At 58.2% G+C, this 26,388-nt stretch overlaps 4 protein-coding genes across 5 annotated transcripts; all 4 read right to left on the bottom strand.

The window, feature by feature from the left end:
- Positions 1 to 488: 488 nt before the first annotated feature.
- C1H19orf67 (chromosome 1 C19orf67 homolog) lies at positions 489 to 3,312 on the bottom strand. Its single transcript, XM_036066558.2, has 6 exons — positions 2,978 to 3,312; positions 2,125 to 2,269; positions 1,904 to 2,004; positions 1,631 to 1,816; positions 1,139 to 1,273; positions 489 to 681 (listed from the first exon to the last, which is right to left on the bottom strand). Exons 1-6 carry the CDS (start codon positions 3,310 to 3,312, stop codon positions 507 to 509), a joined length of 1,077 nt encoding a protein of 358 aa, XP_035922451.1. The 3' UTR covers positions 489 to 506.
- Positions 3,313 to 4,634: 1,322 nt separating this feature from the next.
- Positions 4,635 to 7,791, bottom strand: SAMD1 (sterile alpha motif domain containing 1). The gene is made up of 5 exons (XM_036066513.2): positions 6,453 to 7,791; positions 5,732 to 6,026; positions 5,543 to 5,639; positions 5,333 to 5,444; positions 4,635 to 5,239 (listed from the first exon to the last, which is right to left on the bottom strand). Exons 1-5 carry the CDS (start codon positions 7,404 to 7,406, stop codon positions 5,081 to 5,083), a joined length of 1,617 nt encoding a protein of 538 aa, XP_035922406.2. The 5' UTR covers positions 7,407 to 7,791; the 3' UTR covers positions 4,635 to 5,080.
- A 1,181-nt stretch (positions 7,792 to 8,972) lies between these two features.
- On the bottom strand, positions 8,973 to 25,934 carry PRKACA (protein kinase cAMP-activated catalytic subunit alpha). Of its 2 annotated transcripts, none has more exons than XM_036066515.2 (10): positions 25,693 to 25,934; positions 18,216 to 18,277; positions 17,627 to 17,755; positions 15,204 to 15,302; positions 14,076 to 14,158; positions 13,154 to 13,280; positions 12,956 to 13,051; positions 12,732 to 12,854; positions 10,627 to 10,791; positions 8,973 to 10,215 (listed from the first exon to the last, which is right to left on the bottom strand). In XM_036066515.2, the coding sequence occupies exons 1-10, from the start codon at positions 25,736 to 25,738 to the stop codon at positions 10,090 to 10,092; spliced, it is 1,056 nt and encodes a 351-aa protein (XP_035922408.1). In that variant the 5' UTR covers positions 25,739 to 25,934; the 3' UTR covers positions 8,973 to 10,089. The 2 variants fall into 2 exon arrangements, with proteins under 2 accessions (XP_035922408.1, XP_035922409.1); XM_036066516.2 differs by lacking the exon at positions 25,693 to 25,934 and adding an exon at positions 22,274 to 22,310.
- Positions 20,164 to 20,826, bottom strand: SMIM46 (small integral membrane protein 46). Its single transcript, XM_078061999.1, has one exon. It carries the CDS (start codon positions 20,716 to 20,718, stop codon positions 20,566 to 20,568), a length of 153 nt encoding a protein of 50 aa, XP_077918125.1. The 5' UTR covers positions 20,719 to 20,826; the 3' UTR covers positions 20,164 to 20,565.
- Positions 25,935 to 26,388: the final 454 nt, after the last annotated feature.

Here is a 26,388-nt window from a genome sequence, read left to right as displayed (position 1 = left end):
CACTTCCGGGTCAAAATACGAGAGTGGGCGTGGCTCCGGGGTCCCTTCCCCCATTGGGCGTTGAATTTCCCGGCTACCCAAAACTTGCGGTTTTTTGGGTTCCGGTTGTTGACAGGCACTGCTACTTCCCTTTGAGCTTCATGTGCGCCTCTGCGCATGCCTTGAGCGCTTGTCCGCCAGTCGAGGGACTTTGGTTTTGTTTCAAAGACTACATTTCCCAGAAGGCTGCGCGAGTGGGCGGGGCTCCCTCGCCCCAAGGGGTGGGGCGCGGCACTGCGAGCGGACGCTGAGCCTGTGACCTCTTTCTTTCTTTTATTTAACGCAAAACTGGTGTGTCCACGCGAAGGGCTCCGCGGCCGGGCCGGACCCGGTGCGGACTGGCCAGCTCGGCCTGGCCCCTTGGAAGGCGAGGCCGAGGTGCACTGGGAGAACGAGTGAGCCCCTCCCCTGCTCCCTCTCCTGGAGTTCGGAACTGTCAAGCTCCAGCTCCCATCCTCTCTCCAGGCTCAAGACCCCTGCGCGGCCCACTCCGCGAGCCCGGCCGTGCTCGGGGGCCGGGCTGGGCCTGCCTGGCCCGTGAGGATCTGCACCAGCAGGTCGGTGGCCAGCATGTGCGAGGGCTCCTCAAAGCCGATGGTCAGCAGCTGCTGGTAGTCCCCAGGCGGCTGCGGGCACAAAATCCTGGGGGCCGGGACAGACAGGCCTGGACGTGAGCGCCCCCTGCTTCTCGGGAGCCCCTCCTCTCGAGTGAGAGGCTGTGGCTGAAAGAGGCTTTGTTTCAGCTGGGGGTGGGAAAAACCCTGGGGGTAAAGTGGTTTCCTTGTTAATGAGAAACCTAGAGGCTTTGGGAGGCTGAACAGCTCTAGCCCTGACCTGGCCTATCACCCAGCTAGCTGTGTGTCCTTGGGCTGGTAACTTAACCTCTCTGAGCACCTGTTTTCTTCTTTGTAAAATGGGGCTTAAAGTATAGACCTCAATGGGTTGTTACACAAGTCTGCATAAAGCACTTTTCAGGGCACAATAAAATGCTATCCTTATTACCAGGGGAAACAATGTTAGGGGAGGTGGATGGTCTTTGGTGGGGTTCTGCCCCTCCCTCCAAACCCCAAACCCACTTTGCCATCGCCCTAACTCCTACCATGAATAAAGGTCATCCTCGGCAGGTCCTAGCGGCACCCATCGGCCAATGGACCACAGCTTCTGGATCTGGGGGCACGAATTGGCCGGACTCTTGCCTGTGTCTTCCCATGTATCTCGATAGCACAGGAAATAGCTGGAAGGGGAAGGGGAGGGGGTGTCAGTTAAGAATGAGCAGTTTCCTAGCTTCTTCTTTTGAGGGCTTTGATTTTGGGGGTGAGGGAGAACTCCTCAGAATTTGCCCTCAAATTCTCATGTAGGGATGTGGCTCAACACCGAGGCCTTTTCTCCCTGTCAGCCTGCTTTTAAGATGAGGACTTTTATTTTAATGGGAGGGTGAAAATTTTTTTTTTTTTTAAAGGTGGGGATGGCCTTTCAAAGATCTTTGGTTTCCTGCTTGGCTTTCCATGCTTTGGTGGTGGTGGTGGTTCAGAGGCCCACACTGGCATCCTGCAGAGAGAGGGGAGAACTCTGGTTCTATAAGGGGACTCACTAATCCACATGGGAATCTTGCCCCCTGCTGCTGGGCTCTGGGGTGGTTTCCAGGTTCCAACGCATCTTCTTATAGAGGTATCGGGGGAAGCGGCTGGCGGTGTAGGCGGCTGGGGCGCAGTATCTGAAGATGGACACCTCATGAGAAGGGCTGATGGAGAACCTCCCGCAGAAGAAACAGGAGATACTGGCGGGAGATGGGAGAGTGGGGAATGAGGCTGGGCTCTGGACTCCACCCTCTCCCCACCCCCATTCCAGTCTCCTACCCTTTTACCTTAGGGGGTCAGTCTCCTCCAGGTCGACGAACCCGAAGGAGGCATACATGAGGACCAGCTGTTCCAGGCGCAGGGTCAGCTGTTGGGAGATCTCCAACAGCTGCATGGAAGAAGGGGCATAATGAGATTAGCTGGCCTGCCAGGATCGCCGTCCCCCCATCATCTCCCACTCCTGAGGGGTGAAGAAGGGCATAGGGTCTAGGAAAGCTGCTCCACACACCCCCTTTCGGACCAGCTCCTGCAGGGCTCCATAGATGGGGGGCACACTCCGTGCGGCTGCCTCCAGGTAGAGAAAGTAGGGCTCACACATCCGTAAGAAGGTGGGCATGGCCTTTGCCATCTGTTCCTTCTGCACTCGGTCCCTGCTCAAGGGAAAAGGGGGCCTTTGCCTGGAGTCCCTCACTTCCCGTTTCCCATTCTACTCACTGCTGACTTGGACCCCTGGCCTGGACCCCCTATTAAAAACTCCCCCCCGTGCCAGGCCTTTCTCAGAGTATCTTCCAGGACCATTTGCGTCAAAACCATTGGGAACACTTGTTAAGATGCTGACACCTGAGTTCTATGACTGACTTTCACTCAAAATTTCCTGTAGGGTGGAGCCTAGAAATCTAGGGTTTAAACATCCTCCCCGAGGATTCCAATGGACACTGAAGTGTGAGAATTCCAGTCCCTTTCCCCCTGGGCTGGACATCACACTATCCTTTGGTGGTGGGGGTGGGGTGGGGTGGGGTGGGGTGGGGGGGTCTCCTCACACTGGTAGCCGGTTGGGCCAAATCTGGCCCAGATTGGTTTTGTTTAGCCTGCCCAGGGTTCAGAATGTAAGCCAACAGTTAAAAAGTGGGAGTCTTCGTGAATTGGCAACCCCCCCGGGGCCACATAATAGCAGGCGCTCCCTAACCCCAAATTTCTATACAGTTCTTATCACTCTTCGAAGTGGGATCCCCAATCAGCTAGCTTCATTTACTGTCTCTGGCTCCTGCTGCTTTGGAGTTTGGGAACCTAGCATGTGTTTCCTATCCCCTTACCCTCTCCTCAGTCTCATTCTCGGGACCTAGGACCCCGTCCAGCATCACCTGTAAAGCAAGTAGCTCTGGAAATCATCTGCCTTCTTGAGCAGGTAGCGGAGCTGTTCGGTGATGGGGCTGAACATGGTGTCCAGGGGTAAGCGAGGAGGGGCGGGCCCTGGGCCGGGGCCCAGAGGCTCGGGGGAAGGAGTAGCGGTAGAGGCCTCCAGCAGCTGCCCCTGGACGTCCTCCGCTTCTGCCTCCGGTGGGTCCCCAGGCCCGCCAGGGGACGCCGACCAGGAGGGGTCTCCGCAGGGCTGCGCCCCAGGTTCCAAGTCGTCCGGGGGCGGTGTTTCCCCCGGGCCCGGGGGGAGCGGCTCCACGAACCACTGCTCGGTAGCCATCGTGGGGTCGCAGGCGAGGACCGCAGCTCTTTAAGCCTCCGCCGCTCACGTTGGCCGCGGGTTCGACCCCGCCCCGGGAACCTCGGACTTGCCGGGACTGGGAATGCGGCCCCCTTCCAACTCGCCCCTGCCTCGACCTCTCTGCCGGCGCGGCGCCGCGCGGAGGGAGTTCGCCTCGTTTGAATTTCAACACGCGGGAGGGGCGCGCCTCTCCGGTCCGCGCTGCGCGCCCGCGGGGCCCCGCGCACATGCGCGCTCCCGGAACCTGGCTTGAGGGACGCGTCCGAGACAGGCGACCTGGGCCGGTGCTGGCGCGGCCCTGTCCTGGGGTGCGGCCCGGGGGCCAGCGCCTTTCTCCTAGGCGCTTTCCTAGGGAAGAGGGGTCTTTACCGAGCTTCAAACCCGGAGCGCAGGTACATAAAGGGAGGACGCCCAGGCCTCGTAGTCTGACTCTGGCCCCAGAATCTGTATATATTTTTTAAAAACTCTAATGGAGTTGGGAAACTGCATTAGAACTTAGTAGGGACTTGTGATGTCAGTAGCTGTTTCAACTGATAACAATACTGAAAATCTTCACTTGGAAAAACGTGCCGGTCCCATGATCTCATCCTTTCTGTTCCTTTTATCGGCGAGGACCGAGAGGCCTGAAGACCCTACCATGGGTCCAGAACAGACCCGTGCCCCCCAATCGTTATAGACTAGATTCTTGGAGGCGTGCCAAGGCTGACAGCCAGCTAGGAAGCCAAATACATTAATTACACTTAAAAAGACTCTGGGTAAAGAACTCAGACAGGTGTCTGACCCCACCCTGTGTGACCCTGAGCAAGCATCTTTGCTGTGCTGAGCCAGTTGCCTCCTCCAGAAAGTGGTGTTTTATGAGCTCTGTGCCAATGGGGCTGCAGAGAGAACAACCGAGAAAATGCTCATAAAGCCTAGTTAGCTGCTGGTCACTCAACAAATATTTGAGCGCCTACTGTGTGCCTGGGCACTGTCCTGAGCATCGGGAGATGACCCAACTAAGCGAATATTCCCGCTCTCCTGATGCACGTCCTGTCCTAGCTGGCTGTCAGGCAGCCCCATGCACTACCTGTCTTCCTCCTCAAACAATTTTGTCTTAACCCTAGACTCTCCCAGGAGGCCCGTAGCTCTTCAAGCCCCTCCCCCCATTCCATTCATAAAATCGAACGCCTGGCATTTTTTTTTTTTAAAACTTTATTTAAAAAACCTTCGGTGCAATATTAAAAAGCAATACAGCCAGCTGGAGCAACAACCAACAGAAAGAAAGGAGAGGGTTAGGGAAGACCCAGAGACCCCACCCCAGCTGTTCCCAGGGGCAGACAGGGATGGGGCATGGGTGGTGGGGGAGAGAGGAAAGGCCACCCACCAGAATGAACAGGCAGAACAAAACATTTATATAGGAAACATCTGGCTGAACTGAAGAAGATCTAGGGGAGATAGGAAGCCCCCGTTTTTGTTTTTTGCTTTTTTTCTTCAAAAATGTCCTAGACTTGAGGGGAGGGCTGGCCTCCTGGGGTGCAATGAGCAGGCCCTGTCCCACCCCACACTCCTCTGTCATGGAGTACAGGATGTGCTAGGGGCCAAATGTGTGTATGCTGGGGAAACACAGGGAAGAGATGAGCAGGGAGGAATGCCCCCTCACTGGAATCGGTTACGAGGGCTGAGAGCGTCCCCATCCAGCTCCTGGACTCTGGGGGTCTTGGGTGAGATGGGGGCTGGAATGGGTTGGGGCAGAGGGGAGGCTGGGCGCTCAGCCTAGAAAGCCATCGGGGTCGTCATCCTCAAAGTGGCCTTGCTGCAGCACCTTGATGTGGTGCTCGTAGATTTTCAGGGCCGGGCCCAGGCGGATGGACAGGCCAGTCAGCACATCCGTGCGCTGCATGAGCAGCAAAGACTTGCCATCGATTTCCTGGGTGGGACGGAGAGAGCAAGCAAGCAAGGTCAGAGCAGACCCCCACTGAGGCCCTGGCATAGAGGGGTACACTGAGGGCTGGGAACTCGCCTGCTCTTGGAAAGCTGTTGCCTGCTCCGGGAAGCCGGCCTCGGTGAAGTACTCAACCACATCCATCACTGTCCACTCCACAGGGTCAGCCGGCTTCTCTTTGCGCCCAGAACTGTGTCACAACAGAGGGAACCAGTGAGCAGAGATATTCCTCTGACTCTATTACACACACACAGGCGACACCCCCATGTCTCAAATACCCCAACTTACGGACAGCCAAAGGGGGTTCCATCAGCCCCTGGTAGGGCTGGTTTTCCTGGGGGCAAAGGCACAGGGGATGGGGAGTCTGGCCCAGTGGCAGCAGAGGCTGGGAAAGAAAACACATATGCCTGTGGCTTTGTCTTGGGGCTCAGTTCCTCCCCACCAGGCAATACCCCCCCAACTCAGAGAGATCCTTACCTGATCCCCCTTCCTTATTCATGGCTGCCATGGAGAACACTTGGCGGGTACCACCGCCCGGTGCCGGCCCCCGGCTTTCATCCTGGCCCTGGTGGGGTCCACAGGGTGTCCACTCCTTGACCCTCTCCTTGGCACTCTGAGGGCCTCGCTCGCCATTAAGCTGGTGGTGCTGGGCACCTGCTGGGCGGTCACCCTCAGGCACCTCCGAGCCCTCAGACACATCGTCTTCATCATCTTCCTCTTCATCATCTTCTTCCTCCTCTTCCTTCTCAAGCACTCGCTCTTCTCCACCTCTCTGGTGCCGGGGAGAGAGCCGGGAAAGGTTAGTAGCTGTTCTGGCCCTGGGCCCAGTCCCTGGGATCCAGGACCGAGTGGTGTGCTTAACACCCACCTTTAATACCAACACGGACTAACTTTTACGCATTCAGTCCGTGCCAGGCTCTGTGTTCATAAAGCCCTCGGTAGCCAAATCTCACTAAACTCGCTCAACAACCTCAAGGGGTCGCTACTGCTATTAAGTGCCGTTTTACAAGCGGAGGAAACTGAGGCTCGGCAAGATTAAGTCACTTGCCAAGGTCACCACGCGCCGAACCCGCAGGAAAGACGCGAAAAGCCAGGGCCGCCCGCCACCCGGTTCCTCCCGGGACTCGCGCCCCGCCACCAACTTCGCCCGCACCTGCCTACCGCGCGGCACCCCCCCGCCCTTCCCCGGCGCGCTCACCTTGCTCCGCGACGCGCGGGCGCTGGCGGCCGGCGGCGCCCGTCCGGGCCTGTCCCCGCGGGGCAGCGCAAGCGCTCCGAGGCGGGTGCGCTCCAGGCGGCCCCGCGCTGCCGCCTCTTCCTCCAGCAACCCCTGCACGCGGCCGCGGGTTAGGCGGCCGCCGGCGCCGCCGCTGCCCCCGAGGTAGCGCACGACTTCCCGCAGGCTCACGGGCCGCGCCGGGCCGCCGGCCCGCGCCGCGCCCCCCTCCGGCGGCTGCTGTGGCTGCGGCGGCGGCGGCTGCTGCTGCTGTGGCGGCGCCGGCGGCTGTGGCGGCGGCGGCAGCGGCGGCTCCCGGGCGGCGACGGCGGGCGGGGGGGCGCGGCGCGGGCCGGCCGGGGGCGCCACTGCCGGAGGAGCGGCGGGCGCGGGCGGCGGCGCGGCCAGGGGCGCGGCCCGCTGCGCGCGGGGGCCCGGCTGCGCGGGGCCGGGCGAGGGGGGCGCTGTGGCGGCGGCCGCGGCGGCCGCGCGGGGCGCCCGGGCCGGGGCGGTGGCGGCGACGGGCGCGGGCGGTGGCGGCGGGGCGGGCGTGGGCGGCGGCGCGGCGGCGGCGGCGGCGGGGCCCCCGCGGGGGGCGCGCGGCGGGGCCGGCGGGGTGGCTCCGCGCCGGGGCGGCTGGACGCGCGCCGCGTTGCGGTACGAGATGCTCCCCTTGTAGCTGACCCGGAGCACGGCGCGCTGCTGGATCAGTTTCTCGAGCTCGGCGCGCGTGCGCTCCGGCTCCGGGCCGTGCCGCCGCCGCACCATCCGGCAGATGCGCTCCAGGTCCGGCCGCGCCTTGCGCGAGCGCAGCGAGTCGATGGTGTCCAGGATCCACTCTTGGTAGTGCGGGGAAGCGGCGGACGACGAGGCAGCGGCCGCCGTGGTGGCGGCCGCCGCCGTCTCCGGCGGGGGTAGGGCCGGGGGCCCCGCCATGCCTCCCGCCCGGCCCGGCTGCACCGTGCGCGCTGCCTCCCTCCCAGCGCGGCGCCCCCCTCCCCGGCTCCCCTCCCTCCGCCGCTGCCCGCCTCCTCCGCCTCCCCCCCCGGGGGGCGCAGCGCCTCGGCGGAGCGGCGGCGGCGCTGCTGTTTCTTTGCAAAAAAAAAAAAAAAAAAGCGAGAGAGAGGGAGCGCGAGAGAGAAAAAACAGTGAGAGAGAAAGAAAAGAGAGAAAAAAATATGCACACACTCACTCACTCGCACGCACGCACACACAGACCCGCTTCTGCTGGGCGCGCGCGGGGCCGGGGATGCGAGGAGGGAGGAGGGGAGCGCGGCGCGGCCGGCCCCTCCCCGCCGCCGCCGCCGCCGCACGCGCGCCCTGCGCCCGGGACACTCCGGCCCCCCTTCCTTCCCTCCCTCCCTCCTCCCCGCCGCCCGCCTTCCTCCCTCCCACCCCCACGCGCCCGCTTTTAAGGTGGAGCCCGGGCCCCCCGCCCGCCCCCTTTACCCTGCGCTCTCGCTCACTCTGGCTCGCTCCGGCCCCCCCTTACAACTCCCGCGCGCTTTTTAAGGAGGCGCCGTGGAGTTGGCGCCGGGGCGGGGGCGGGGGAAAGCGGCGGGCGGGGGAGGGGGAGGGGAGCGCCGGGGGGAGGGGAGAGGGGGCGGGCGGGGCGGGCGGGCGGCGCTCGGCCGCCCTCCAGCCATTGGGCGCGGGACCCAGACGTCCCCGGCGCCCAGCCCCCCTCTCCACGCCTCCCCAGCGCGCTCCGCTCTCGGGACCGCACTTACCGGGACTCGCCGCCCGCGGGCCGGGCCGCTCTGCTTGCCGGGCGCCGCGGGGACCCTCGGACTGTCGCCGCCCCCGCGCCCCAACGGCGCGCTTGGCCCCGCGCTCCGCGCCGAGGATGCGGGGAGGGGGGCGCGCACGGTTTCCCCCACCCTTTCCCCCCCCTGCCACGGCCGCCCCCGCCGCCGCTCGGCCTCCCGGCGCGCCGGCCCCAGCGTCTCCCTAGAGCGCCCTCTCGGCCGAGGGCTGGACGCCGAGGGGGCGCGCCGCAGATTCGGGGACCCCGAATCTAGGGTCAAAGGGCAGCTTGGCGCCCCCTTCTCCTGCGGGGCGGGGTAGTGGCGGAATTCCGGCCAAACCCGGTTTTACAAGGACTCCAGGCCAGATCCTGATCAGCCTGGACGTTGGGGTCCGAAATTCTCTTTCCAAACCCCTGGGGGTATGTGGGCGGGTGACCGAAGTCGGGAACACCAGCGACACTTTTTTTTAAACAAAACTTTATTGGTAATAGTTTTCAAATATGTTTACAACAGCACACTGTTCAAGAGGAAGTCGCGTCCTTCGCAGCACACAGGTTGAATCGCCCCCGTGCCCACCCGGGGCCCCACCCCAGGCCTGAGAGCTCCTCCTGGATGGGGAGAAGTTACGAGAGGGACAAATATGGGGATGAATGGGGTGGCTCCCCACTTTTGTGTTGAGAGAAAAAAGCACAAATGGGGGGGGGAGAAAGGGTGATGGACAGCTGACAGCTAAGCAGAGGAGGAGCGCCCAGGATGGGGGGGAGGGGGCGGAGGCTGCTGGGTGAATAAAACAGGCAGCCGCTCCCCAGCAACCCTGGCCTTGAACCCCGGGCCAAGAGGCGGGAGGAGGGCTTTGCCTTCTTTTGCGGGGGTTGCCTTCCCAATGAGCAGAGAGGAGGCTGGGCATTAAAATCTAGCTGAGAATAAAATTAGAGTTTGGGGGGAGTGCTGGTGGGAGGAAAGACCCTGGGCTTGGGGCTCCCCTTCTATCTTTTCGGGGGACAACTCCTTTTTGGCAGGGAGAGGGGCAGCTGCTTTCTTTGTCTTGGCCGAAGCCCAAGGGTGAAGAAAGGTCTGTTGGGGCAGAGGGGGGACAGGGGCTTCCTAAAGGGGCTGAGACCCTTCCAGGCTTGCCAGGGGACCCCCCAGGGTTGGGGGGAGGTGGGCAGAGGAGCAGAGGAGATTAGCAGCTTGGGGCGGAGGTTTGAACCCCAGCTCCTTCCTTTACAAATTCAGTCTGCTTCCCAGCCTTGTTAAAATGGATTTGGGAAGGGGGCAGCTTGGCAGGGGTAGGGGAAGGAGGAGGGGGAGGCACTGGTGGAACTTAAATAAGATTATACCTTTTTTTTTTTTTTTTAATTCTAGCAAGCAGCCCACTGAACAGGTCACTAAAATTTCTCCTTTCCAGGCACCATTGCTCTGAAGAGAAGGCTGGCCTTTCCTTCATTTGCCCTTAGTGGGTGATGCCTGTGGTTTAGGGGGGGGTGGGGAGGGAGTTAAGTTTGGGCCCCTCTTTCCACACCCTGTCCCTGAATACACCAGTAAGACATGGTCTGACTGGAACATAGAAACTCGTTTAAAACAGGCAGAAGTGGGCTGGGTGGGGGTCTTCTGGGGAGGAGGAAGGCAAAAGCGGTAGGGGGAGGCAGGAGGGGGAGGGGTTGAGGGGGAGCAGCTGGTGTTTCCATTCCTCTGAATATCTGGCTTCCTGCTCCCCCTACCCTGGAGGGTGGGGTGGGGGTGAAATTAGATGCAAGGAACTCTGGGGCCCTCTGGCTGTTCAATCCAACCCTCCCACCCCCCCCACCAAAAAAAAAAAAAAAAAAAAAGAGAAAGAAAGAAAGAAAACCCGTGGGGGCACAGGCACACCCCTAAAACTCAGTAAACTCCTTGCCACACTTCTCATTGATGGAGACTCGGATCTCTTCCTCCTCATAGTCGTCAAAATTACTCGTGTCCCCAGGGCCTTTAAACTTTGGTATGAAGGGAGCTTCCACCTGGAGAGGGGTCAAGAACCACTCAGACCTCCATAGTCAACATAATCATCCTTAAAACAATAAATGTGAATGGCCTAACATTCATGAGATAACTTCCTCTGACCCAGGCCTGAACTTAACATAAGGATGTGGACTCACCTTAACAACCTTAAGAATCTCATTATAGCCAGCTCACCAGAGGGGTGTCTTGTGCCCAAGGTCACAGAGTGGCCAAATGACCCCACCAACCCCCATCTAGACCCCACTGCTCTAAGGCCCCTCAGCTAGACTGACTCAGAGCCTGTGGCCTATTTTCAGATGCCACTGCCCTTTCCATCTCTCCATTGGTAGTCCTCCCTGGCTCGTGGCCTCTGCTCAAAACCCTCAGTGCACCTGCTTGGGGGGGGTGGCATGGGGAAGGAGGCGGCCCACCTTCCTCTGGTAGATGGCGATCCAGTCAGTTGTGGCAAACCACTTGTGGTTCTTGATATCGTTGACCCCATTCTTGAGGTTCCCGAAGCGTTTGGTGAGGTCCACCTGCAGCAGGTTCCGCAGCAGATCCTTCAGGTCAGAGCTGAAGTGGGATGGGAACCGCACCTGGAGAGGGGGTTAACACAGTCAAGGTGGGGGACTTGTCTGGAGTCTGGGGAATCCCAGAATGCTGCCTTTGCTACCTAATAGTCCTCCCAAGTGGAGAATCCCCAACTTAAGTGTGCTTTAGGATCCGAATAAAAAAGCTTGTTGGGGGGTGCCTGGGTGGCTCAGCCAGCTAAAGCATCTGCCTTCAGCTCAGGTCATGATCCCGGGGTCCTGGGATCGAGCCCCACGTCGGGCTCCCTGCTCACAGTGGGGAGCCTGCTTCTCCCTCTCCCTCTGCCTGCCACTCCCCCTGCACGTGCTGTGTCAAATAAAATATTAAAAAAAAAAAAAAGCTTGTTGGGCCCACTGGAGTTTCTGATTCAGGAGGTCTGAGAACCTGTATGTCTAGCCTGTTCCTCGGCCATGCTGGTGCTGCTGGACAGGGGGCCACCCTGGGAACTGCTGCTCTAAGGTAAACCCTACGATGGTTCCCGTTTTAGAGACGAGGAAACAGGCTCAGAAGGGTTAACAGCCTGCCTAAAGTCACACAGAGGAGCGGGACTAGGGGCTTTCAACTTGGGTCTGTTGGACTCCAGAACTTGCATTCTTAGCTACTGCTTCCTAAGGCAGCTCTGCCGGGGTCTGGGGACTTCTGAAACATCCACGGTTAGGAGAGAAATGACTGTTTTTGTTTCCCCCCCTCTCTCCATAGCTAAGACTCCTCCACTCTTTAAGGCTCACTTCAACTCTTCCAGAAACTTCCCCAAAGCCTTGTTTGCAAGTAGTCACTGGATTTATAGCCACCAAGAACTAAGTTCCAGCACTGCTCTACATCCTACACGCTGTTATGACCTTGGCCATGGCCCTTACCCTCTCTGGGCCTGTGCCTGCCTCTCAGGCAGGGGGCAGATATCCCAGCGTTGCATGAGGGAAGAGAATACCGCTGAGGGCGCGTGGGAACTGTAAAATGCTACAAAGAAGGGAGTTATGCTCATCTTCTCCTCTCCTCCTCAGAACCGTCTATGGTTTTTTCCTTTTCTCCCCGCCCCCCCCCCACTTTGGGCCATTTTCCCTGCAATTTCTTTTCAGCCTAGTGGCAGACACCTCGTCTTTCTCTTTTTAGTAACCCCACGTCGCAGCGGATTTCTTTCTCAGAGGGGCAAGTGTCTGGTTCCCCAGTTCTCATATGGGTAAGGTGAGGCTCAGAAGGGCAAAGGCACTTGCCCGAGGTTTCAAAGCCAATGGGTGGCTGAGCTGGGACGTGGAGCCATGTCGGCACCCCCAGGCTGAACTGGGAGCTGCTTCCACTAATTCCCAGGCCAGGTGGAAGGATGGCTGGGTCCTCCCAGCCAGGTAGTGAGCTGAGGGCAGAGGCAAGGTTCCCCTCTGTCCTGAGCCCTTGGGGCCTGTGATGATGCTCTCCAAGCCTGAGCCTCATCACTCCTTCCAAGTGCTGGGGTACAGCCGAGCAGGTGCATCGTGCGGCAGTGAGCACGTCTGCACTCTGTGACAGCTCTGCCACCCCAACCTGTACCCCAAGAGCTAGCAAGTCTGCATCTGGGAGAGGAGGCATGGGCTGCATCCCCTAAGTGACCCTGCAGGGTCTGGAGCGGCACCCGGGAACTGCACACGGTTGCTTCCTGCTGTGAAACTTGTGGAAACTCATGCTCAGTGGGATGACCAGAGGCAAGCAGAGTCTCCTGTCGGGCAGGGAAGGTGTTCGGGTGAGGCCTGGGGTTCTGGAAGCCCTGGAAATATCAGCAGTGTGGGTCCAGGATTAGACGGGGAGGCTGTGTGAGGTGCTGGCCTGTTCATGTGGCTGGTGCGCCCAGCTTCACTGCTTGGCCTAACTTAATGAACTTCTAGATTGTTCTGACACTATATGCAGGGCTCCATGGTGAGCAGAACTGGTGGGGAAGGGTCTGTGTGGGGGCTTAGCCCCTGTATCCAGGCCTCACCTTCCCAGAGACAATCTTCTCATAGATCTGGATGGGCTGGTCAGCGAAGAAGGGCGGGTAGCCAGCGGCCATCTCGTAGATGAGAACCCCCAGGGCCCACCAGTCCACAGCCTTGTTGTAGCCCTAGAGTGAGAGGCGGGGGGTATGGTGTGAAGAGAGGAGCGCGAAGAGGGGTGCAGGTGGAGTAGGCCTCAGGGCAGTGGGATGGGCGGGGAGGTGCCTACTTTGCTCAGGATGATCTCCGGGGCCAGGTACTCAGGGGTCCCGCATAAGGTCCAGGTGCGGCCTTTTACACGCTTGGCAAAACCGAAGTCTGTCACCTGCAGGCACAAGAACGGGCTGTTGGCCAGGAAGGAGACAGGGAGGGGGAGGATCCAGCCCATGGCCGCCTGGGCCTGCCCCATGCCCGTCCTGGTGGGCACCTGAATGTAGCCCTGCTGGTCAATGAGGAGGTTCTCCGGCTTCAGGTCCCGGTAGATGAGGTCAAGTGAGTGCAGATACTCGAAGGTCAGGACGATCTGGGCCGCGTAGAAGCGGGCATGCGGTTCACTAGTGGGGACAATTGGGGAGGGGACAGGTGAGTGTGGGTGGTTATGCCCAGTATGACCTGCCCACCCCCAAATGGTCTAGCAGCTGGGCCTTCAGAGCCGCCCCAAACACATAAGCAGAGCAGACTTCTTCGTATATGGTCCCACACGGGAAGGAGCCCGCATGTCCATCAACAGAGGAACACAATCAGACTGTGGTAGCTTCACACAGTGGAATCGTACCCAACACCACCGCCAGGAAAAACGATGAATACACTCAACAACGTGGCTAGATGTCAAGATGATTATGTGAAGCAAGAGAAGAAAGGAACAGAAGAATATAAACGGTGTGATTCCATTTATATCCAGCCCAAACCCAGACCAAACACATTTATGGTGTTTGAAACCAGAAAGGACAACTGCTTTCTTCAGGGCGGCAATTTGCCAAGAATGGGGTTCGAGGGATTTTCTGGGGTGATGGAAATGTTCTCTATGGTATTTTGGGTGGTGGTTTCCCAAGTGTATGCATATGTCAAAACGTTAAGCTCCTGTGCGTTCTGTCGTATATAAAGCACATATCTACATAACTAAGGTAAATGATAGCATGAATTTTAAAACTGCCAACTTAAACAGTGAGACCAAAGTCACCGTGCTTCTTCTGTTTTGTGGGGGCTGAGAAATCACAGATTCCTCGGCTCAGGGGCAACAAGAATCCAGACAGACTTGGAGAGCCCACGTCACCTCCCAGATGGCTTGGTCATGCGACGACACCTGTGGGCACACCCAGGCCCACTGTGGCAGGGGCTGGCCAGCTCACCTGAACCTTCCGATCCGCCGCAGGTGCGAGAACATCTCCCCGCCAGGCACATACTCCATGACCATGTATAAATTCGAGTTGTCCTATGGGAGACAGCGGCTGATCAGGGGCCCATCTGAAGGCCTGGTGCCTTTACATGGCGGGTGTTCCAGAATAAAGCGACAACAACAATCTTGGCTCCCATATGAAGCCTGTTCGCAGCGCCAGGCGCTGTACTCCCTGAGCCTCCTGGCTCATTTCCTTCCGCCCATGAAGAAGAAGGGGCAGCTGGGATCCTGCTCGCAGGGGGTGAAAGTGAGGGCCGGCAGGTGGGGTGGGAGGGGCCCAGCCAGTGTGCCTGGGCTGGGGAGAGGACTCTGGGGCATCTCACGTCTGCGACTGTCTTCACTGAAGCTTGAGGTCACAGTTTTGTCACCTGCAAAACGGGCCCAGGATGGGCTACAGAATTTGTGGGGCCCCAGAATAAAAATGTGAAGCCCCTTGTTAAAAAAAATTATTACAACTTTTAGGATGACAGCAGCTGAGCTTTAAACCAGGCACGGGGCCCTTGTGACTGTCTGGGTCTCAGGCCTTGAATGGCTTTCCCCAGATCTTGTGGTCACAGCTTAGGATAACACCCAAAATAGCTCACGGAGGGTGCTCACATTGTGCTCGGAATGGTCATGGCCACCCCATTAGGTGGGGAGTGTTGGGATCCCCACTTTATAGACAAGGAAACTGAGACTCACGGCAGTCAAGTCCCGCACCAGCGTCACACAGCCTGGAGGAGCACAGAGCTGCGCTTTCAATCAAGGCTGTGTGGCGCAGTTTGGGCCTAGAGTCGTGCGTGCGTCAGGTGCTTTGCTGTCAAATGGAGAGGTGGTTTGGAGGGATGTCAGCCAGGTTGGGTGATCTGCCCCAGGTTCTCAAGCTAGAAACTGGTGGGCCCAGGATTTGAACATGGGTCTACCACAGTCTCAGGCTGACTCCTGCCCCCAGCATCCCTCCTCTGGGACTCTCCTCCTTTCCCATTAGTGGGCCTGCCTCCTCGGGCAGCCACGGCTCGTCCTCGGCCCCCACCCTAGCTCTGGGAGCCCCGAGGCTGTACCACCTAGCAGTGGCCCCGGCCCCCGGGCGCTGGGACCCCACCTTGAAGGAGAACTCGAGTTTGACAAGGAACGGAAAGTTGACCGCTTGCAGGATGCGCTTTTCGTTCAGGGTATGCTCGATCTGTTTCAGCTTCACCACCTGTAGGGGTGGGAAGGGAGGTAAGAGTGGGTCTGAGAGGGTCCTCCTCTTCCCCGATGCCCAGAAGTAACCCCCTGGGCTGGGCTGGTCCCTTTGAGTGACCACAGCCTGTAGAACCTCGGGCTGGATGCTGAGGACATACTGAGAAGGCAGAAGCTGCCTGTCCCCGCATGGCATGCAGTTCAGGGCAAGAACACGAGTCACCAAGCCTCATGGCCCAGAAGGGTCAGAGCCATGGTGGGGGGAAGCTCGGGGCCTGCGGATGCCCAGGTAAGGGGCCTGGTAAAGTCAGGGGGACGGGGGAGTCAGAGAAGGCTTCCTGGAGGAAGGGGCAGCTAAGCTGAAACCGAAAAGACAAGCTAGAGTGGTGCCTAAGAGATATTTAGAAATACTTTCCCTGCATCCAGAGCACCCTCCCCACAGCCACTCAAACCCCACACTGATTCTTCCTCAGCTGTCCCCAGCAGGTGCCTCACACATAGTGACAAGAGCCCTGAGGGGTATGCACTGTGAGCATGGCATTTTGGAAGACCCAGATGCAGAGAAGGGAAGTGCCTTGCCCAAGGTCACCCACAGCTAGTCAGTGGCAGGACCGCATGTCACACGCAGGCAGGCTGGCCCCTCGGTCAGCTCTGATCTGCTGTGCTAGGGCTTTTCCCACTTTGCTCACAGCTGTATGCTCTGGGTCTACACCTGCACTGTCCAGTAAGTCCACACTAGCCATGTACAGCTGCTGAGCACTCGAGATGTGGCTAGTTGCCTGGGGAACCAAGTTTAAAATTTTAAGTTTCTAAAATGAAAATTTAAAAACGAACACTCAAGGCAGTTACTGGGTGACTTTTAAGCCTGAATGGAACAACGCGGGCTATGTGAATCTGCTTTTTCTTGTTTTTCTAGCGAAAACTGAACATCTGAACAGAGATGTAAGTGTAAAATACACACTGGATTCTGAAGACTTCATACAGAAAAAAAAAATGAGAGGTCTCATTAATGGTATTTTTACACTGGTTACATATGTTGAAGTTATAATATTGTAGATATACCGGCTTAATTAGAGCACATTGCTGAAATTAATTTTACCTGTTTCTTTTTACTTATTTTTTTTTTATTTTAATTTTAATTTTTTTTTAAAGATTTTATTTATTTACTTGACAGAGAGAGAGAGTAGCAGAGGGAGAGGAAGCGGCAGACTCCCTGCCGAGCAGGGAGCCCAATGCGGGGCTCGATCCCAGGACCCTGAGATCATGACCTGAGCCGAAGGCAGACGTCTAACCGACTGAGCCACCCAGGTGCCCCTCTTTTTACTTTTTAAAGGGGGGGGTTCTACAAAATTTAAAACCTTATATGGCTTGTATTACCTTTCTGTTGAACATGCTACCCTACAGCAGTGCCTGGCATAAAGTAGGATCGCAAAAGTATTTACAGAAATAAGGTCTGTGGGGCACCTGGGTGGCTCAGCTGGTTGAGCGTCTGCCTTTGGCTCGGGTCATGATGCCAGGGTCCTGGGATCGAGCCCTGCGTCGGGCTCCCTGCTCAGTGGGGAGTCTGTTTCTCCCTCTCCCTCTAACCCTCCTCCCCACTTGTGCCCCCTCTCTCTGTGTCAAATAAATAAAATAGAAAGAAAGAAAGAACGAAAGAAAGAGAAAGAAAGAAAGGAAGAAAACAAAGAAAGGAAGAAAGGAAGGAAAAAAAGAAAAGAAAAAGAAAGAGAAAAAAGAAAAAGAAAGAAAGAAAGAAAGAAAAAGAAAGGAAGAAAGAAAGAAAGAAAGAAAGGAAGAAAGAAAAAAAGAAAGGTAGGTCGGTTGGTCTGTGAGGGGCGCCTGGATGGCTCAGTTGGTTAAGCATCTGCCTTTGGCTCCGGTCATGATTCCAGGGTCCTGGGATCAAGCCCTGCACTGAGCCCCGCATCAGGCTCCCTGCTCAGCGGGGAGTCTGCTTCTCCCTCTCCCTCTCCCACCCCCCTACCCCGACTTGTGCTCTCTTGCTATCTCTCTAACAAATAAATAAAAAAAAAATTAAAAAAAGAAAAAAAGAAAGAAGGTCTGTATAAATACAATACTTTCCCCAGGGAGACTCTGGCTTCCTTGATACAGGGTACGTGTCTGAACCCGTGCCCACTGCCTGGACTCCCATCAGTGGCTGGTCTGGAGGAGAAGCTTCATGAAGGCAGCATGGGCGCTTCTGAACCTCGGGTCTGGCACATTATGAAGGCTCAGGAAACAGTTGGTGAATGACAGACGGGAAGACCACTCAGGCAGTGGGAACAGTCTGAACCAAGGCCTGGTGCGGGGGGGACGGTGACCTCCTGGCCGGGCTGCGCTTACCTTCTGTTTGTCGAGGATCTTCATGGCAAAGTGGTTCCCGGTCTCCTTGTGCTTCACCAGCATCACTCGCCCAAAGGAGCCCGTGCCGAGGGTCTTGATCCGTTCAAACTGATCCAAATGGGCTGTATTCTGTGGGCAGAGGGGTTGGGAGGGTCAGGGACCCCCTCCAAGTGGGGGCAAGGCCAAGGTCCAGGGCATGCCCTCTGCCACCAGCAGAGGGGGCCCTGGGGAGGGGGTGGAATGATGGGGGTAAGGACAGGGGGCGGAAAAACAAGATGGCGAAGGACACATTCCTTAAGGCGGGTGGCAGGGGCCAGATCCGGCCCTGGCCCGGGGCCCAGGGACTGCTGGCAGCTGCGTCGGGGGCAGGGGCCACCAGATGGAAGGGGGTGGTGGGGTGGGGGTGCGTGCCAGTGGGTGATTGCGTGCCTCTGCCCAGGAGCCCCCGCTGGCATCTAGGGAGCAAATGGGGTCAGGTCTGAAGCCCTCCACAGGGCCCTAAAAATCCTCACCATGTTACAGGGACATAGCTGGAGGGTGGGGGGCCATCAGCTCACCCATGTCAGGGCTCTGCATCCAGGGGGCTTACCTGAGCAGGATTTTCCCATTTTTTAAGAAAATCTTCTTTGGCTTTGGCTAAGAACTCTTTCACTGAAAGGAAAAGAGAGAGAGCGTTAGTTAGAGACCCCATCTTACCGGGGTGGGCCTCGGCTATTCCTGGGGAGATGCCCATTTGTGCAAAGTGGGGTGCAGCTGTCTCAACCTAGAGACTGACCTTTTCCCAGTAGCTTCAGGTGCCCTGGCTGAGCTGGAGGGCAGCTCTGGGGGGCCCTGATCTGGGCTGGGGGCCTGGGCCCCCTTTACTCAGAGAAGTGGGATATAGCCTCAACTCTGTCCCAAATGGGGTGCAAGGTGACTCGGGGGTTACTCTTAGGGGTATAGAGAGTGACACCCAGGCCAGCCCACCCCCACTCGCCCCAGTTCTGACCGACATTCCATGGCCAGGGCCGACGCCAGCCAAGATATTTATAGCCTGGGGATTTGGCTGCTCCTCCAACCCCTTCTCTGGGGAGGCCGGGCCCGGGGTGGAGGCCTCTGGGGCTCGGGTAGCAGGCGCCCTTGGGGGGCTCAGCTGTTGCCTTGGCCCCCAGCTGGCCCCATTCCCGCCTTTGCCAGTCCAGGGGTCCTTCCTCCAGAGCTGGTTCAAGGGGAGCCTTACCCTATGCCCACACCCCACGGGCCCTTCAGCACCCCAAGGCGAACATCACCATCCGGCTAATGGTGAAGACCTCCCGGTGGACCCTGGGCCTGCTCACTTGGTTCGCCTACTAACTTTCCTTTTATCCATTCTTCCCATTTAACGCCCTAGGAAACTGAGGCTTGAAAACAGGCATTCTTGCCAAGGCCAAGAAGGAGCCCAGCAAAGCAGTTAAGGGCCAGAACTCTGGGACAAGATCAAGTTCACATCCCAGCCTGGTCTCTGATGAGCTGTGCAACCTTAGGCAACTGACCTGACCTCAGTTTTCCTCATCTGTAAAATGGGGATAATACTAGTAACGACCTGGTAGGATGGTTGTGAGGACTGAATGAATTAATCTTGGCAAAAGGGGTTGGATAGTGGCTGGTATGGGCTTAATGCGATATAAATGGCAATTACTGATTTTGCTTTTAGGTATTTCTAAAAACTGAGGTATGAAATATAGGGCGTGGGGGGTACATTGACCTTTCCAGCTCTAAACGTACAGCTTGGTGGATTCTGGCATTACAGACCAGCCCTTGTAACCACCCCCCGGGGCCAGGCACGCTGTTCAGGGACCCTTCCTGTGTGCCAGTCCTGTGCTGAATGCTTTCTGTGCTTAATTCCTACCCTAATGGGTCAGACCTGCTGTTCCTCTCCTCGTACAGATGGGAAGACTGACCAGGCCTGAGGTGGCCTGCCGGACCTCAATGCCCACAAGATTAACTGCTTCGCTCCCGCCTGGTGGCAGTGCACAGGGTGGCCCACAGACGGAGCTGTCTTCTACCCCTTGACACCTGCCACCCTGAGGGGTCCTACGCGCTTGTACTTTGGCATTGTCTGTCATCTGCCCGGACTACCCAGACACAGCGCCAGGAATCCCACACAGCCTCATGGGTGGCCACCACTCCCACCGTTCCCAAGACTCCCCTCAGCGTTTGGAGGGAAGAACCTTCCATGGGGTTGCAGGAACGGCAGACGGAGGAGAGACTGTTGGCCAGGAAAGCCCTAAAATGAGTGACTGGGCAGAGAGGGGGCAGTCAAGGAATGGCCACGAGTCCTAGGCTGGTACCTGGCTGGGCCATCAACTGCTTGAGACCTCTCTGAGCCTGGGGGCTGCGCCAAATCCAGTGCTTTCCCTAGCAGAATCTTTTTTGATGCACAACACCTTCCTTGGAAACCTCCAAACATACACACTGAATTCTGGATGAAGGTGGCGAGGGGGAGGGTACCCTCTTGGGACTTCACCTTTGCCCACCTAACAAGGCAACGGAAGGGGTGTGGGAAGAATCCAGGAGAATGCCTGGTCCTGCTTCCCTGTTTGCTCTCAGCCCTCCCTGAGAACTACCATATTCTGCTTTTCCCTGACTTAGTGGGCCTGCCTTTGGCTGTCTGCTGGTACTCCACTGAGAGGCTCCATGGGTGCCTTGGTCCTAGTACAGCTCTTCTCTAGACTCTCAAAGTACTAAAGGGCTCAAACTGTGTCCCCTCTGGTGCCATCGGCTTGCCAGATTTGGGCACAGTGGGGAGGGGGGGACAGTGCCAGAAGGAGTGGGCAGATAAAGAGGGATAATGATGGGGGAAGCCCCAGCCAGGAGCCCCCATACTCACCTCTGCTTCCTATGTCTTCCAGCAGAGGGTGCAGTGGGGGGGTGGAGAGGGATAGGGTGATGTGGGACCCATCTACCCCGGCCAGGGAGGCTCAGGGTGCTGGCTGTGGCTTACGCGCCCAGAAGGTGTGGTGCAGGTAGCCCAGGAAACGGAGAGTCAGGTGGGCCCAGAGAAGCAGCTGCAGCCACAGCTGGAAGGTGGTCTCCGAGTCACTGCCCTGGCCACTGCCTGACCCCACATCCATCCCAGGCTGCCCTGAGCCCTCCCTGGAATCCTCCCTTTGCAGGGAAACCAGGAACACGCAAGGCCTCTGAGCTGGCTTCCTCTGAAGGGCCTCAGGGGACCAGGGAGGAGGAGCCGGTTGCCAGGGAAGCATTTAAAGGTACCTGCTCCCAGCTGGCCAAGGTTTGCGAAGGCCCTCCTTAGCAGAAGGCAGTGGGAAGATTCTCCTGAGGGTGTCCCTTCTGGCTGGCCTGGCTGCCCCAGGGGTGGAGTGCTAAAGCTAACTTCCTGTTCCAGGGACTTCACTGCTCCCAAGATGCCAGGTCCTGCCGTCCTCAGTGGGTGCTGAACTACCCAGAGGATGGCACCGAATGTGCCCAGGGCAGTGCCCACTGGGCAGAGGGGAAGGAGTTAAGGTTCAGACCCAGGCAGCAGCTAGGGGCTCCCTGGGGCCAAAGAGGCCCCAGAGCCCCGTTAATTAGCTGAAAGAGCGGATGGAGAGAAAGAAGTGGTGGGGGCAGGCGCAAGAGCCACCCTATCTCCTCCCCTAAGTCCTCTTTGAACCTGGAGCCCCCAAATCCTGTTACCCCAAGAGAAAAATGGGTATATCTGGATTTGTCTTGCTCCTATGTGGGGGCAGAGAGGGGACTAACATCGCAGGATGTCCTTGGCCTCTGTCAAACCTTGCCCTGTGCTTGGCTCTGCTTTCAGCCATGAAAGTCCAACCGGAAACGAAAGGCTAAACCTAGGGGTGGGGGAGGGGGAGGCAGCCTTGACCATCTTCCTCCTTCTTTCCACATCCCAAATAAAGTGGAGGGTCAGTGGCAGCTTCTCTGAAAGTGCCCAGCACCCGTGGCCCCTGCTGACAACAGGAAGTGGCAGGGAAGGGAAACCCAGCCAGCTCCTGGCTTATGAAACCCGCCCCCCTGCCATGTCTCCCCCGAGGGATGGAGGGGTGGTTGCCAGCCTCCACTCTGGTCTGGATTCGATTTGGGCTAACAGAGAGAACCCCAGACACCCCTCAAAAAGCCAGGGCCACAGCAGGAGGCAGGAGCCCAGCCGTGGACACCCCAGACAACAATCTCAGCACACTCAGCCCTCTGAAACCTGTTTGTCTGGGACACGGATGGATGGGACCCCTACTCTGGACTGGATGGCTCCCCAGCCGGATGGACACCCATTCTGTACTGAACCATCATCCATTATGATCTGGACTCCACCACTGAGCTGAACCAACCCCCATTCTGAGCTTAACACAACACTGGGCTGGACCACCCCACCGCCTTGGTCTGAGCTGGACCCCCTGTGCTCGCTTTGGCAGCACATATACTAAAACTGAGCTGGACCCCCGCTCTGGGTGGAACGCCCCCCCTTGTCTGAATGGGGCCACCCATACCTCTGCTTTTCCCCAGGCCCCCAAGCTCAGGGCTGTTAGTCAGGGAGAGGTTTCCAGGGCTAGCCAGGGGTCTACAGACTCTTCCTCTCCACCTGTTCCCGAAACTCCACTGCAGCCCTTCCCTGGCTTGAGGGGCAGAGAGTGCCTGGGAAGTTGCTATAGCAACAGGGCTCATCCTCACCATCGTTGGGGTTGGAAGCCATCACTCAGTCTTCCTCTCAGGGCACCAAGACTACGGTGGCTGGGAAGGCTCATGAGACCTGCTGTACCAGCTTGGCTGCCCATCCCCAAGACTCCATCTATAGGGGGAGGCAGGGAGTTGTGGGGTGGTGGCAGGAAGAGAAGCCAACTTAGGGACCAACAGGTACAGGGAAGGGACAGATAGGACCCTCAAGCTTCTGTAGGCCTGACTGGGCTAAGGGAAAAGCTGCCTTGGCAGGACCCTCTTGGGCACCCATACAACTGCCAATGCACAGAAGGTGCTTGCTGCTCTCAGGCTTCTGTAGGATGTTAGAGGGCCTCCATTCTTCCTATCCAGGGACCTCTTGGGGGCACTTCTCACAGAGCCTGGATCTGCTTGTCCCTGGGACCTGGAGGGGTATCTGGGGGCTCCCTTTCACCAGCCCCGCCCCTTCTGTGGGCCAGCTCCCAGGGGTGCCTTCGGCCAGTGCCAGCCAAGGCCTGAGCTCCACTTGGCCGCCCGTCCCCAGGCCTCTTGGGAGGCCTTCTCTCGGTTCTCCAGCTTGCTCAGAGCCCAGGGCTTGGTCTTTTTTATATGTTCTCTTAGCATCTTCTCCGGGCCCCTGCCAATGGCTTTGGCATCTTTGGGTTAAGATTTCTCCCACCCCACCCCACCAGGGCTTGTTCTCGATCCCTGCCCTCCTGGGAGGAAGCTGACACTGTGTCCTGCCATGGAGACAGGGGCACAGGGGGCTGCAGGATGCCTGACTGGTGTCTACTATGGCTTGGGCGTTTTCCTGACCCAGGTCAGGCTGAAAGCTGGCAGATGAAATTCAGGTGCCCCCTGCAGGCTGGCCTGGCTACTGCCCCCGCCCCCACCCCCACCGCACCCTGGTTACAAGACGGCAGATTTTGTCTAATTTCATCCTTTTGGACTCGGAGCTTCAAGGCAAAAAGGGGCTTCCTCTCTCATCCTATTTCCTTTTCTAAGAGCCCCTGTAAGCCTCTGGAAGGACGTACAGCTTGGGGCATCTCCCGGAAGTGTGACATGGGTCTCACTGGCAGGGCATAAAATGATTTTAGGGATGTTTCACTTTTCCAGTTACATTGTATTTTAATGTGTATCAGAGAGAATATGACTAGCACACCAATCTCCTGATTTCATTTATATTATTGCTCAGGACAGATCAAATTTTACATCTGAACAAAAGTGGGTCACAACTTTATTATTTTAAATTAAGAAAATGTAAGTGAATAGAGTAAAAATCAAGGAGGCAGCTTAAGAATGTCTGGGTCAGGAAATTCTGGGGTCTAGGAAATTGGCTGGTAAGTGGATCTGGATGTGAATCCTGCCTCTTTGACATAGTCCGTGTCAAACTCAGACAGCGTGTTTGGAAAATTCGGAGAAAACCCTGTTATGAAAATCACTCCAGCAGATAGATCTATGGAGACCATTTAGCCTGGCACATCCTAGATGCCCAATAAACGGTAGCTCTGTTTCACTGTGGTAGTCCACTTCTGGGTGTCTGGCCTGTGCTCTGGGAGAATTAGCGGTTCCTTCCAGAGCCTCTCTGATCTTTTTCTCGGGGATCCTTTTCCCTGTGCGGCTTTCCGCCCCACTCTGCATGTGTTTGATATGCCTTGAAAGTTTTCCAGGACGATGTCATCTCCCCAACTTTCAGCTGAGCTACTGCAATATATAGCTACTTGCCTCCACCTTCCACCTCCCAGCCAGCCTCACCTGCTGGGGGCCCCAGCCCCTCCCCCTCTGCCTAGTCCCCTCCAAGCTCATGCCCAGACCTTTTTTGGTCACTACCCACCTGCTCCTCTGTCATCAAGTGCTCAGCTACAGGCACTTGCCTCCCTGTCCCCCGCCCATTGGTGACATGTCAGGCCTTCCCATGGCTGCTTGGTGATTCTGAGTTCTGCCATTTGAATCCGTGTGGGAATAAAGTTCCCTGGGTTTCATGCCTGCATCTTTCTGGGACAGGGTATTCAAAGGACTCAGATGCTGGGGTCTGAGATCAGAAACTGGGAAGGGCGTATTTGGACATGGCCTCCCTTTTCAGCTCTATTTCTGGGTAACTGGAAGGGGATCCTAGCTAAGCTCCAGCTATAGGTCTGGAGTGATGACAATTTAAGACCCGGGAGAACTGAGGAAGGGGCTTGAGGTCATTTCTGAAGGCATTTCCAGATACAGAATCTCTCTGGCTGGAAAAGGCCAACACCAACATAATTTGGGGGCTGAGGGGGAAACAGGCCTCTCTCTGGCTGAGCCCTGGGAATGATCAGAATCTATTTGTCCCTTGGCAAAGCAAGTCATTAGATGTCAGTCACTACTCTCCCCAACTGTCATGCTTCAAGTCCCCTTTCTCACCATCCCAGCTCAAGCTGAATGAGCCCTGCTAAACCCAGACACTTCATACCCCACTTTTCATCCTGGGCCAGGAGAGGGTGAAGAAGCCCTGGGGACGGGGTGAATGACGGAGCCTCAGTTGTAAAACAACCATTTGTTTAGGGGCACTCCAAAAAGCCTAGAGCTCACTGCATAGCAGGAGATGGGAAGGAGCTCTGTTGCACCCCCCCCCCCCAAACCCAGGAAAGAAGATGCAATGAATCCCAGCAAGACGGGCTCAAACTTGGCTTTGGAAGCACTGAAGCAGTTCTCTAGGTTCATAAACAGTCTGCTACCTCAGCCAGGGACAGACGTTTGCTTGGAGGAGGGAACACAGGCAGAGAGGCAGAGTGACAGAGTGACAGGATGAGAGAGGGGCAGAGGGACCCAGAAAGATCCTGTCCCCCATGCCAAGTGACACAGAAGGGAAAAACAATGCTGGAGGAGGCTCTGGGAAATGCTTAAGGGGGGCAGCGTGGGTTTGGAGGGGGGCTGTGATAAGGTGAAAAGGGGAAGGGCAGGAGAAAGATGGCGGGGGCTGGAGGGGGGAGGGGTGTGGTCACTAAGTGGCTAAGGTCCCTGCGGGGTGGAGGCAGACCCCACAGCACTCCCAAACTGGCAGGAGCCTGGGTCGGGGTCTGGCAGTGGGTTCCATCAGTGGGAGAGGTGAGTGAGGAAGTGGGGGGATTAAAATCTGGGAAGAGGGGCCAGGAAAGGAGGGGGTGGGGTGGTGACAAGGCCCCATGTGGGGCCCCAGCGGTCATACGTGCCTTGGTTGGCAGTGACAGCTGGGTGTGGGGGGGCACAGTCTTTGCAGTGGGGGGTGGCCTTTGGCAAGGGGGCTCCTACAGGGGTCTTCTCCGGGCCCTGGGCCCCAACCTTGGACAGGCAGGGGGAAGGGGCGCTGGGGGGGATGAGCAGAGAGAAATGGGGGGGGACGCGTAGGGGGAGGGGCCAGGCGGTGATGGACAGGGCGGGGGCTGGCAGCGCGGGACCGGGATCGGGGTCATGGCCCGGGCACTCACCGCTCTCCTGCTCGCTGCCCTTCTTGGCGGCTGCGGCGTTGCCCATCGCGGCGACGGCGGCCGGGGCCGGTCCCGGAGCTGCGGCGCGGCGGGTGCTGGCGGCGGCCGGCGGCCCAGGAGCGCGCTGGGCGGCGGCGGCGGCCCCTCGGGTTGGCTGCGCTGGCTGCGGCGCCGCGACCCCCGCCCAGCCCCTGCTTCCCGCGTCTCTCCGCGCCCGCCCGCCCGGGAACCTCAGCCCAAGTCCGCTGCTGCTGTCCGTGACGCCCCCGCAGCCCGCCGCTCATTGGCCTAGGCCGTCCTGAGTGACGGGGCCGCGCCGCCGCCCATTGGTCTTCCGCAACCCTCCCGAGCCGCCATAGGCCCTCGGCTCCGTGACGCGTGCCGCGGACGCCCGGCCACTCGCGAGCTCGCGAGGCCTCAGCTGGGCGGGCCGGCGCACCTGACTGGCCAAGGTTTGCGACAGGGCCCATGGCCCGCCCAGCGAGGCCGCCAATTGGCGGAGGCGCGCTGTCCGGCAAACCCCCCGCAGAACATTCAGTGTCAATCCCGGGGTGAGAGGGCGGGGCGGAGATGCAGCCTACTGCTCTGGCCGGCCGGGCGGGGCGGCGGAGGCAGACGGGTGGCCGCGCCGCGCTCCAAGGCCCAGGAGGCGGTCCAGGCGGGCGCCCGCCTGGCCCCGTACGCGCCGCAGTCCCC

The sequence above is a fragment of the Halichoerus grypus genome, chromosome 1 (assembly GCF_964656455.1).
Source record: "Halichoerus grypus chromosome 1, mHalGry1.hap1.1, whole genome shotgun sequence".
Classification (NCBI taxonomy): Eukaryota; Metazoa; Chordata; class Mammalia; order Carnivora; family Phocidae; genus Halichoerus; species Halichoerus grypus.
This window is presented reverse-complemented; position numbering and strand designations above follow the sequence as displayed.

Excerpts from the sequence above, each read along its gene's own strand:
- C1H19orf67 (XM_036066558.2), bottom strand. The coding sequence starts at position 3,312 with ATGGCTACCGAGCAGTGGTTCGTGGAGCCGCTCCCCCCGGGCCCGGGG. Across the intron at positions 2,270-2,977 it reads CAGAGCTACTTGCTTTACAG|CAGGGACCGAGTGCAGAAGG; the intron begins GTGATGCTGGAC and ends TTTTCCCTTGAG. Across the intron at positions 682-1,138 it reads GAGGATGACCTTTATTCATG|GATTTTGTGCCCGCAGCCGC; the intron begins GTAGGAGTTAGG and ends CCCGGCCCCCAG.
- SAMD1 (XM_036066513.2), bottom strand. The coding sequence starts at position 7,406 with ATGGCGGGGCCCCCGGCCCTACCCCCGCCGGAGACGGCGGCGGCCGCC. Across the intron at positions 6,027-6,452 it reads CCCGCGCGTCGCGGAGCAAG|AGAGGTGGAGAAGAGCGAGT; the intron begins GTGAGCGCGCCG and ends CCCCGGCACCAG. Across the intron at positions 5,445-5,542 it reads GGAACCCCCTTTGGCTGTCC|TTCTGGGCGCAAAGAGAAGC; the intron begins GTAAGTTGGGGT and ends GTTGTGACACAG.
- SMIM46 (XM_078061999.1), bottom strand. The coding sequence starts at position 20,718 with ATGGATGTGGGGTCAGGCAGTGGCCAGGGCAGTGACTCGGAGACCACC.
- PRKACA (XM_036066515.2), bottom strand. The coding sequence starts at position 25,738 with ATGGGCAACGCCGCAGCCGCCAAGAAGGGCAGCGAGCAGGAGAGCG. Across the intron at positions 18,278-25,692 it reads GGGCAGCGAGCAGGAGAGCG|TGAAAGAGTTCTTAGCCAAA; the intron begins GTGAGTGCCCGG and ends TTTTCCTTTCAG. Across the intron at positions 14,159-15,203 it reads AACTCGAGTTCTCCTTCAAG|GACAACTCGAATTTATACAT; the intron begins GTGGGGTCCCAG and ends TGTCTCCCATAG.